Consider the following 12339-nt stretch of genomic DNA (forward strand, 5'->3'; position numbering starts at 1 on the left):
AAAGGAAAGCCTGATTAGAACTGAGGACACTGGAGAGCATGCTTTTAAGCAGAGGAAATCAGGACAAAAATGGAAGCTGGGAAGATGGGACAAAGGAAGAAGAAGTCTCCATGCTCGATGCTGATCTTTCCCTCTCTCCTAACTTCCCTTCCACCACTTGGATGCCTACATTGCCATTCTTTCCCTTCCTTTCCCATCCTCTCCTCAGATTGTAAGGCCTTTATCAAGAACTATTGATATGCAAATTATTATTAACATGATATTTCCCATGTGATGATCTTTGCCCTGCTTCAGTAGTTTCCTCAGCCCCAGAACAGGACCCAGCTGACATCTGTGTATTGTGTTTGTTGTTTCAGATTGTCAAGCCAGGACTCAGAAGAAGGAGTTGATATTAAAACAGGAAATTTCTGAAGAAGTCAACTCAAAGGGAGAAATAGTAGAAATACTTTTAGGTGGGGTTCCTCAGGATCTACTGCTTGAAGAATCATGTGAGCTTGAGGACCATTTAGAGAGGCAAATGGAAAATCTGGCAGGAGAGAGAGAGGGCCCTTTTCTGCCCCAGCAGAGAAGTTCAAAACAAATGACAGTTGCATACCAGGACACTCTAAGAGAAGACAGTGACCATATAGTGGCATATCACAGGTCTCCCATAGGAGAGAGACCTTACAAATGCAATACATGTGGCCAAGGCTTCAAACGTAGCTCTGATCTTATTAAGCATGAGAAAATGCATAGTGGGGAAAAGCCCTATGAATGTAATGAATGTGGGAAAGCCTTTAGTTGGAGTTCAGCCCTTATTCAGCACCAGAGAATTCACACTGGAGAGAAACCTTATGAGTGTAAGGAATGTGGGAAAGCCTTTGGGTGGAGCTCAGAGCTTATTCGACACCAGAGAATTCACACTGGAGAGCGGCCCTATGAGTGTAGTGAATGTGGGAAAGCTTTTGTCAGAAGCTCAGCTCTCATTCAACATCAGCGGATCCATACTGGTGAGAAGCCCTATGAATGTAATGTTTGTGGGAAAACCTTCCGTCACAGGCCAACACTTGTTTACCACCAGGGAATTCATACTGGAGAGAAACCCTATGGGTGTAGTGTATGTGGAAAAGCCTTTACCCAAAGCACTACTCTTATTGAACATCGAAGAATTCACACTGGAGAGAAACCCTATGAATGTAATGAGTGTGGAAAAGCCTTCAGTCGGAACTCAGCCCTCATTCAACACCAGCTAATTCATACTGGAGAGAAACCTCATAAGTGTAATGACTGTGGGAAAGCTTTCCGTCACAGGTCAGCTCTTATTTATCATCAGAATTCATACTGGCGAGGAACTCTTTGGATGTAATGGAAATGTGAAAGCCTTCAGCCTATTTCTTGTACATTATCACCACTTATCTCATATTTAACCATGAAGAATTCACGCCACAGGGAAATCCAATGGATGTGATGCATGTAAGAATGCCTTTCAACACAGGTCAATTGCTGTCATTGAAATTCAGCATTGTAAATTAGATGTTTCCATCATAGTGAAGGGATTTGTGTGTTCCAGTATGTCCTAAAGCATACTTTACTTCTCCTTTAAGCAGTTCCTCATTTGGGTAGCTACTCAGCTCTCATTCTCAGCTGCTAAGCAGTTAGAGGGTTATAGTGTTAATGACCACATTCCCTCTTTTTAGTACTTACTGGGAACAGCTCTGTTTTAAGCACTCCTCAGGTGTTCCTGGCCTGATGCATTTCACATGTTTCCAGAGCCATGAGGTCTTGTGCAGCATTTAGTTCTCCATTCTTCCTGTTCTTTGCTTTTTACAGTTATTAGTTTCTTTTTAGAAACCTGTGATGTGTTCTCTTTCCCTAATTGGCCAGTTTTCTAATCTAGACACTCCTTTTGGAATGGCACATTGAATCGACACTTTACAACTTGACTTTTTTGTTTTTTAACAAAACCAATTACAGTTTAAACAAAATGAAACCATCTGATGCTCAAATATACTAGAAAAATAAAACAGATCTCTTCTTCATATTCGTTAACAAGAGAATCCTTTAGTAAAAGCACAGATCTTGACAAACATCTGAAAAGTCACACCACACAAACGTGAATGGAATTAATTTGTGAGCCTTGTAACTCTAAGAATTCACATTGAGCCAACACCATTAACAACTATAGGCTAATAAGCAGGGCAAGTGAGCCCCATGGAGCACCGAATTAAGTATCACGTGAAAAAAAAAAGACTGATTAATGCTTGTTGATTGATTGCCTGAAAGAGAAAATTCTTTAATAATGTTTTTATTTTACTCTTGTAGAACAACAGTTGCCAAGGAAAAGCATTAGAAATTAGGATTCATCCCCACCAAATCTCTCTCCGTTGGGGAAATAGGGCAGAATGCCTTGACTTTACAGTTCCCACTCACAGGGACTTGGAGTCCTAGCAGCTCCTTATGATCTGAAAGCAGGCTTGTGCCTGGGACAGGTATTTAATACTCAATGTCTGTTTGGGGCATATGATGATGAACTCTTGAAAGTAGAAGTCCAGTTGACCTCCAGGCAACTATGATGGAAATACTGGCCTGGGAAGGTTAGGATCAGAGATGCAGATTGTGGAGCCACCCACAAGTGGAATAAGGCTAAGTATTCCAAAGCTTTGTGCATCCATTTAACTTGAGAGTCAGGCTATATGTGAGAGGAACAGAGCCAGCGTTCCTGTTAGGAGCATACACATTCAGTGCAGTGATGTTCCTGAAGGCGTAGGATTCTGCAGATGAATAGAATATTCCTATTTTGGGGGTGTCAAACACTTGTTTCTGAACTCCAGAAATGAAGCTATTTGGGTTCAATTGCAGTAGATTAAAACCATAATTATAAATATAAGGCCAGCCAGAGGAGGAGGGGTGAGGGAGAAAAGGAAACCTGCTATAATCGTCACTGTTTAATTTATGATGAACAATAAAATGTCTTGTGCTATGTGTGAGGTGGTGTAGTGTGTATCAGCATTGTGATTTGTTCTTAACTCACTTTCAGGGTGAACCAGTGAATCAGTAGGGTGGGCATCTACTAAAGCAGCAAACTCAATGGAGGAAAGAGTATTTGTGAATTACTCCAAGGATACAGCATGATATGTTAGAAAGAGCATTGAATTGGGAACTAGGAAACCTGAATTCTGGTTCTGCCATTACTTGTATGACCTTGGGCAAGTCACTTAACCTCTTGGCCTCAGTTTCTTCATTTGTAAAAAGAGAGTAAATTATAATAGGTTATCTTTAAGGCCCCTTAGAATTATAAAAAAAAATGTGACTTCTGGGCTGCTTTAGAATCAGACTTACCATGTGTGTGAACTGAGTTCATGTGGGTTAGATTGGGAAGGAGCATTTATTTCCTCGCCTTTCCCTCTTCCCTCCACTTTGATCAACTTTTTTTGCGGGGCAGTGAGGGTTAAGTGACTTGCCCAGAGTCACACAGCTAGTAAGTGTCAAGTGTCTAAGGCTGGATTTGAACTCAGGTCCTCCTGAATCGCCAGGGCTGGTGCTTTATCCACTGTGCCACCTAGCTACCCCAAACTTCACTGATCTTGTAAAAATGGGATGGATGCGGTGGAGAATTTTGTTCATTCCCTTTTTTATAACTGTGATGTGACTAAGAGGAGTTGGTCTAAGGTCAAACTACATTTCAGGCAGAGTCACTTATTCCTAGTACTTGTAACCATATTCCCATCCCTTGGATGGCAGAGTCTCATTCTAGTCAGCCTCCCGATAGTTGCCTACCTTTTCAGTATTCTTCCTATAATGAGCAGAAGTGAATACAATATTCCAGATTTGGTTAGACCAGAGCAAAAAACAGTGGGTCTCATTCTGGAAGCTCTTTTCTTAATGCAAACTAAGATCAGTTCAGTTCAGTTTTTCTTTCTTTTTTTGACTGCTGTGTCATAAAACTCAAACTGTGCCTGCGGTTCACTTGCAACTGCCCTGTCTTTCCCCATCTAGAAATATGGCTGTCAATGTACTATTCTTCTTCTTCCTCAACTTCACTCTTGATGATATATATGGATTCAGGATCTACTTTATCATTGCATGGAACAGAAGAATGAGGTGCTTCCTTCTCACAGGGTTAGCTCAATCTTATGAGAAGAGCCTCATACTTCTTATTTAGATCTAGATGTATAGTAGGACTTCTCTGGGTCACATTCTTCAAACCTCAGATCTGCCTTACTTTAGGAGCCAAGTAGAGGTTGGTCCGAATGCATGGAGACCAATTAGGAGGCTATTATAACAGTGCAGGTGGAAAATAAGGAGAGTCTGTCCTAGTGGTGGTCACTGGGTCAAACAGGATATCATTTGGTAGCTTTGGGGCTATAGTTATAGGTTGCTTTCCAGAATAACTGGACTGGGGGCAGCTAGGCAGTGCAGTGGATAAAGCCCTGGATTCAGGAGGACCTGAGTTCAAATTCGGTTTCAGATACTTGACACGTACTAGCTGTGTGACCCTGGGCAAGTCACTTAACCCTCATTGCCCTGCACAAAAACAAACAGAATAACTGGACCAATTCACAACTATCCCAAAAGCACATCAATGTACCTACTTTCCCACAGCCCCTCCAAAATTTGTAAGCTCCTTTAATCAACACTGACAATTAGGATGGGTGTGAAGTAGAACTTTATTTTTCTATTAGTGAGTTGAAGCATTTTTTCATACAGTATTGGTAATTTGAATTTCTTTCTATGAAAACTGCCTGTTTATATCCTGTGATCATTTATCTATTGAGAAAAACCCTTTCATCTTTAGTCTTTCCTTATTCTTTTTGTATCTTGTGGCACTAACTCCCCACTGTTAACATTAAGGCGCTCTCTGTGCCATCATTGCTGAGTTCATTCTGCCTCCTGTGAGCCTTTTCTAGATCCTAGTAGTTGTCATCTACCAACCTCCTTGTTCTCTCTTTTTCTTCAGTGGACTTTGACGTTAGGTTCATAGTCTTCCTTTTCACCCCACCCCCTATATCATTCTTGGTGACTTCACTATTCACAATGATGACCCTTTTCACACTCTGTCCCCTTTCATTAACCGTCTAAACCCTTTGGCCCTCCTTGTCCATTCTACCTTAAGTACCCACGGAGGCAGTCACTGAATTGGAAGGGACCTCAGAAGATATGTAGCCCAACATATAAATGAGCAGAATTTCCTTAATAATATACCCTACAAGAGATTATTTTTAAGCACTCTTTCTTTGAACACACACAGTCCCTGGGGCCACTGGACTCAGACTTTAAGTACAATATTAATAACACATGTGTAAGAGAACACACGTGGCAAAGGGATATCTTCTGACTTCTGGCTCTGGATGTCCTTTTCTCCCTTACTAGAGTCTTCATGAAAGTCCCTAATTAGGCATAGCTCTGAGCTGTGCTCCAAATATTGGGGGATTTTTAAAGCTTTCACCTTCTGATAGGTCTCTGGATCTCCTAAACTCTGACAATCCCCTCTTGGAACACTCATTTACCCAATATTAGGAAAGAATAAACTCAAGTAGTGGGATTCTGGTCTTGTTCTCCCAGAACAAGACTGGTTATTTTTACCTTTCAGGGTCCTAGGCCTATGCCTGAGGTACTAGGGGTATCTTTCTCTAATATTCTCAGCTTAAGCCCCCTTTTCAGTGTGTTGTCCCTACTAGTCACTACTAGTGATTAGTGCCAGTTTCATTGAACTAATTAACATCAGTTAACATTTTTATAAAGGGATATTTTCTGTGAAAATATAGTGAGAACAGAAGGTACAAGCATTTCCCACACACATGGGGGCACATTCTTCCCTATAGCACCTCCCCCTTCCCCCCCTCGGGAGAGTGGGCTCAGACTTGACACAATTTCTGCATAGGATGTGTCCAACAAAGTTCACTTCCCAATGTGGCATGGCCTCTGCATGGATGAGTCCCAATCTCTGCTACCTTTGCTGCTACCCGGACTTTTCAGGTCTCTTGGGATCTTTACCCAAAACCATTTGACTTTTGGCAAATCCTGGCATGGACTTCAGCTCCTGGAATTCTGGTGGCATGCTCTCCTGACCTTTGGAAGCTCCCAAAGGTCATAGTCAGCTCTAGGCTCCTTTACCTAAAATCGGGAGAGAATAGATAAAACAGAGATGGAAACAACAGCAAAGCCACAAGACTCTGATGGGGAAATAACGGCCTGAAGACACTCTCCCCACTGAGGGCTTAGTCCTTGTCTCCTCAATTGAATACAGCCAGGCAGTAATGAGGACCATCCCACTTTGGTCAACTGATGCTTTTTGAATACACCCTAGCTCTGGCTACCCAGCCAGCTGACAATCTCACTCTTCATCCTGTGGGTGTGAATACTCCAAATCAACCTTCTTCCATAAGGCGGATCGCTGTACCTGTGCACCGGCCCTACTGATACACAAAAGAGACTGAGGCACCATATACTCAGGTTCACAAGAGCACTCCGGAGAGAGCTAGTACAGCCCTTTTCCCCCACCCAGCAGCTCATAGGAGTACTTCCTTCACTCCTCAATGGGAAGGGCAAGAGACTTAAGGATGACTAAGCCTTGCCTTTGCTGCTGCACATTCAGTTCTGGCTCATCACTTCTTCCTGCTCCAAAGCCAATTAGATGGTTTTTCATCATCACATAGCATCAACCCTTAGTCAACAGTGGCCAGAGACTGGCTCCCCCAAGTTTACACATTGAACTTGCCACAGGCAGGAATATCTTTGCATGCTTCAAGGATGAGGTCCTGATCTTGCACTTATCAATACTCTCTTTAATGTGTGGAACCCAGAACTGAACCCAGTGTCCCAGATGTGATCTGACCAGGGTAGATTGGTGGGATTATCACATCCTTAGTCCTTGATCTGATGCTCTTTGTAATGCAACCTCATTTCCTGGCTGTGTTACATCTCGCTGTATTGATTGATGTTAAATTTGTAGTTCAGGCAGTATGGAATGGTGAATGGAAAACTGCCTTTGGAGTTAGCTTGAGCTCAAGTCCTGTGTGACCCTGGTCAGGTCACTTCACCCCTTAGTGTCTAGGCAACTCTAAGACTCCAACATACGTTGGAGAGTGGGTTACTGATCTGCATTGGTGGAAGGAGTTTCCTCTCCAGGTAGCTCCCTGCATCAACAGTGGCACAGTGGATAGAACATAGCACCTGGAGATCTGAGTTCAAATCCAACCTCAGCTACGTACTAGCTATGGGATCTTGGATATATAATTTAACCAGTTTTTCTCAGTTTCCTCATCTGTAAAACAGGGATAATAATAGCACCTGCCTCACAGGGTGATTGTGAGGATCAAGTGAAAAAACATCTGGAAAGGTCTTTGCAAACCTTATTTTATTCAGTCGTTTCTGATTCTTTGTGTGATTCCTTTGGGGGTTTTCTTGGGCAAGATCCCACCCAACTCCTATGGTGACATGTGCCTAACAGTAGTTGTTCTTTTGCTTTGACTGAGGCCCTCATCTCCTTGATCCCTGGAAAGGAAGGGAACAAGCATTTATTAAATGCCTATTATATGCTGAGCCCTCTACAAATATTATCTCTTTTATCCCATCTCTCCTTTACACCCTGTGAGGTAGATGCTATTTTTATCATTTCCATTTACAGTTGAGGAAAGCGAGGTAGGCAGAGGTTAAGCGACATGATTTTTATGTCAGTATACTGACAAGTCTGTGAAAAGCTTTGGACTGCCCTGCCTACTCCTTAGGAAGGGATCCCCAGGTAAGGAGACAGGAGAAGCTTCCCTTTCTCCTTGGGGTTATGGGCGCAAGCCGCGCTTGGCACATGGCCTCTGGATGTGTTTCCTGTGTGTGATGATGGCAAGTGGCAGAGCCCAGAAGAGAAGAGCAGGAACAGCTCAGCACTCAGACTTTGCTGTCTCTCATTTTAAGCCCATCCTGGAGCTGGAGGGCTCCTGAGGGGTCACTGAGCCCAAACTCCTGGTTCTGTAGGTGAGGAAACTGAGGCCCAGAGAAACCACACAAGTAACAGAGCCATGATTTGAACCCAGGCCAACTGACTCCAAATCCAGTCCTCCTAGTAGGAAGGGAATAATAGGCCAAAGGAATTGTGCTTTCAAAGGGTTTAATTTCACACATTTTTGTTGCTTGACAGTAAGCAGTAAGGGATGCAGCACAGGCTTGGGGAGTCACCTGGTGGCTGGAACAAGTATTGCACCCTGAATGGTACCTTCAACCTGAGAGAAGGCAGGAGTCCGTGTGTGTGTGTGTGTGTGTGTGTGTGTGTGTGTGTGTGTGTGTGTAGGGGTATGCTTTTCATTTGGATTCCACTCCCTCCTTATCTTTGCTTATTTAAATCCTTCTCTTCCTTTAAGATTTAGAAAAAGTCCTACCTCTTCCATGGAGCCTCCCCCAGGTGACGGCAGAATGCTACCCCAGGTGAAGGTGTTGTTTCCCTCAAATTTATCAAGGACACTTTGCCATGATAGCTCCTCTGCCCTTACAAAAATCTGCCTTATATTCATTTGTATGGACACTGTATTCTCATACACGTTATGAGGGGGAACAGCCAACAAAAGCTCAGTTAAAGTTTGGAGATCCTGTCTCTGAAGGTGCCTGAGGATGCGGCATGGAGGGGCCCAGCCAGCAGGTATCCTATCTGTTTCCTAAGTGCCTACCCAATGGTAAATAAAGGAGAGACCTGGGGCAGCTAGGTGGTGCAGTAGATAGAGCACTGGCCCTGGATTCAGGAGGACCTGAGTTAAAATCTGGCCTCAGATACTTGACACTTACTAGCTGTGTGACCCTGAGCAAGTCACTTAACCCCAATTGCCTCACAAAACAAACAAAAAAAAAAATAGAAGAGACCATTTGTTTGGCTACTGAGCTGGAACTCGATGGGTATACAGAAATATGCACCGTGGCCAAGTTCTCCTCCCTCCCTGGCAGAGTTCAGATGAGGAAGATGAGATGCAATAAGCCCCTTGGTAGGGACGGATGACTCAGCCCTTATCTCCCCAACCCAGGCCACTGGCCCATGAGGACATAGGCCCCGCTGTTGCTTCTCTCTCTGGGGGATCTCTTCTTTCCTACCCTTAGGTGAAGTACTGGAGATGGAATGACTATGAGATTCAAAAGGACTAGAGGTCCAGGGATAGGTGTCCATGCCTGAGGCTGCTGTAGTGACCACAGCCAGTCTGGGTGAGGCACCAGCACAGCCTAGAGGAGCCATCTGTGAGATCAGCAGACCAGGGAATTTGGTAGCCAAGAAGCTGTGTCCTGCCAGGAAGAAACTGAGTGACTTTGTCCATCAGCAAGGACAAATTCAGGGGTGAACATGGTGGGATAGATGTTTGTAGCCACTGCCTTAAGTTTGAGGCCATCCTCCCCAGGGAACAAGGCTGTAGAAAAGAGACTAGACCCTCCTTGGTTTGGGGAAATGTTTTTATACTTCCCTAAATACAACTCCAGTCTTTCTCCTGAGCTCCAGACATGTGTCACTAACTGACAGTTTTACATCTTGAATCAGACATTCCATTGGTATCTCAAACCCAACATGTCCAAAACAGGACTCATATTTTCTCCCAACAAACCCTTCCTTATCCTCACCTTTCCTGTGATTGTTGAGGATGCCCTCATCCTTCCAGTCACCCAGGCCCATAACCTTGACTGCTCACCCCCACTCACTCCCACATTTCCATCCCATTGCCACATCTTGTTGTTCCTACCTTCATGACATCTCTTGTGTATGTCCCCCTTTCTCCACCCACATAGCTACAAGCTTAGTTTAGACCCTCATTATCTCATACCTTGAATACCAAGATAGCCCCCCAAGTTGTCTCCCCTGCCTCCAGTGCCTTCCCATTCCCATCCATCATACACTCAATTGCCAAAGTTATCTTTGTAATGTGTTGGTCATTCCTCTGCTAAAGGAGCTCCAGGAGCTTCCTGTTACCTCCGGGATCAAATGTAAGCTCCTCTGTTTGGCATTTAGAGCTCTTTGTAACCTATCCCCTTGCTTTTTCTTTCTTTCTTTCTTTCTTTCTTTCTTTCTTTCTTTCTTTCTTTCTTTCTTTCTTTCTTTCTTTCTTTCTTTCTTTCTTCCTTTCTGGGCAATGAGGGTTAAGTGACTTGCCCAGGGTCACACAACCAGTGTCAAGTGACTGAGGCTGGATTTGAACTCAGGTCCTCCTGAATCCAGGGCAGGTGCTTTATCCACTGTGCCACCTAGCTGCCCCCTATCCCTGTGCTTTTTAAAAAAAAACTCACACCTTACTCCTCTCCCCACATTCTGTGATCCAGAAACACGGGCCTGCTTGTGGTTCCTCAGACATGACCCTCTACCTCCCATCTCTGCCTTTGCCCTGGCTCTCCACCATGCCAGGAATGCCTTGTGCCCTCCCCTGGCTTCCTTCAAGGCTTTGCTCAAAGTATCACCTTGTCTAGGAGACCTTTCCCATTATTACCCTTCCTCTCTCCTCTGTTAGTGCCTTAATATACTTGTATATATTTCATATACCTAGATATTTATGTGCTCCCTCCCCCTGTGTTATGTCTTTTTTGATATGCCTAACATAGCACAGTGCCAGGCATACAATAAGCACTTAATATGTGCTTTATGGACAAATAAATAGGAATAGGAATAACTAGAATGGCTCCAGGAAGTTTGCAGCAGGAATCTGTGCCTCACCTTTCCTGTCTCAGCTTCAGATCTTCATAACTATGGGGTCCTTAGCTACCTAGACAACTTAGGTCCTTAAAGGCCCCTCTCTGTATCCACGTGTCTCCCCAAGGCTGGAGCCCTCCAAAGCCAGCATCCATGAGGACCTCTTTCCCTCGGCACTAAGTCACCCTTCTTCCATCCCTCACATAGAAAGTAGCAGCCTAGGCTGCTTCTCCCCTATTCATAAGACTATCCCTGACAGATGGTTACAGGCCAAGCCAATTCATCTCCTTTGGTTCAACCACCTTATCTTACACAGAAGTGTCAATGTCTGTTTTCAAATGTGGTCCTCGTCATTGAGCAGAAATCTCTAGATGTGGTCTGACCAGGGTAACGTCCAAAACAATGACCACTTCCCTTGTTTCAGACAAGTTGGACCTCTTGGAATGCAGTCTAAGATGGAGTTAGGTTCTTTAGATGGCCACATCCTGTTGAACTCTGGTCCACTGGAACACTCAGATCCTTTTCCCATGAACTACTTAGTTAGTCTCATCTTCCCCTTCCTGTTCTTGGGAAGTTAATTTTCCTGAGTGTGTCTTCTGCTTGATAAATTCCATAGAGGTTAGTGTTGGTGACCTTGGACTGGAGAGCCTCCACCCCTGCTGATAAGAGTTGGAATAAGGCTTCTGCCCAATATTTTCCTGGCATGTTAATAAAGGTGCTAGTGCCCTGAAGAACTCCCCAGCTGGCAGCCAGAGAATGGATTTCAATAGTGATTGACCTAACGGACAACTTCTGTGTGCTTGGTGGCCCCTTAGCGTAACTAACTAGCTTGTGTCTAGATCAACCATTCTATCACATGGCATCAAACTCTTGTAGCCTGAAACCCAGACCTTGTTCCTTGCCAGGCCCCACCTTAGGCCTTGCTTCTACCCCTGATGCCGTGTCCCACCCTGCCCTTGGTTCTTTCTAGATCATTGGCTTGTCCATCTGGTTCCTGGCCTCCCTCTGTGCTGTTAGCCCCCTGTTACCTTTCCCAGCATCCTCTCTTCCCACCAATCCCCAATCAGGGGAAAGTCCAATCAGCACCATGGACCCAGTCTAGCCACCCTCCTCCTCCCAGCTCTCATCTGGCCCAGGGCTGGCTTTATGGTTACCTCCATCAAAGGTCTTACTGGGAAGCAGAATAGAATGGTTGGTAGAGGCAGGGATAATAACAGCTCATATTTAAATGGCACTTTGTTTTGCAATGTGTTTTTCACATATATCATCTCATTAAAAGTGTGATATCCCAGTCTGTCTGGGTAGCTGGCAGGAGGACCGCTTCCCCCTCATCTCTCTCCAGGCTGCCCAAAATCTATCCAGGTGCTGAAAGCCTGGGGCAGGGGGTAGGTACCATAGAATGACCTCCTTCAGCCTTCTTGGCTGGCCACTGACCCTCCCCATCAACCCTCTATAGAAGGGCCATTCTACCCAGACTCTCAGTCTTACCTCCCTTTCTTAATGGTGGTCTGCAAGGCCCCTCGGCACTTTCCACCCTGCAGAATGAATATACCTGCTTATGGTGTTCACACAAGCAGAGCATCATCAATTCTAATCCTTCTAATCAGTTGGAAGACCTGCATTCCAAGGTCCTCCAGGCTTTACGATCTATTGGATTGCTATATCCCTCAGACCACCTCCTCACTCTCACCCCCAAAGGTACCTGCCAATATAGG

The 12339-nt window shown here is 44.5% G+C and overlaps 1 protein-coding gene across 4 annotated transcripts in view; it reads left to right on the forward strand.

Annotated features, from left to right (window-relative positions):
* LOC122741346 (zinc finger protein 286A-like) overlaps positions 1 to 2949 on the forward strand; it is a 34199-nt gene extending 31250 nt beyond the window's left edge. For all 4 annotated transcript variants that reach the window (XM_043984740.1, XM_043984726.1, XM_043984748.1 and 1 more), the window contains exon 6: positions 357 to 2949. In XM_043984740.1, coding sequence (XP_043840675.1) covers positions 357 to 1345 — 989 coding nt within the window. In that variant the 3' untranslated portion in view covers positions 1346 to 2949. The remainder of the gene's footprint in view (positions 1 to 356) is intronic.
* Positions 2950 to 12339: the final 9390 nt, after the last annotated feature.

Source organism: Dromiciops gliroides, chromosome 1, assembly GCF_019393635.1.
Source record: "Dromiciops gliroides isolate mDroGli1 chromosome 1, mDroGli1.pri, whole genome shotgun sequence".
In the NCBI taxonomy this organism is placed as follows: Eukaryota; Metazoa; Chordata; class Mammalia; order Microbiotheria; family Microbiotheriidae; genus Dromiciops; species Dromiciops gliroides.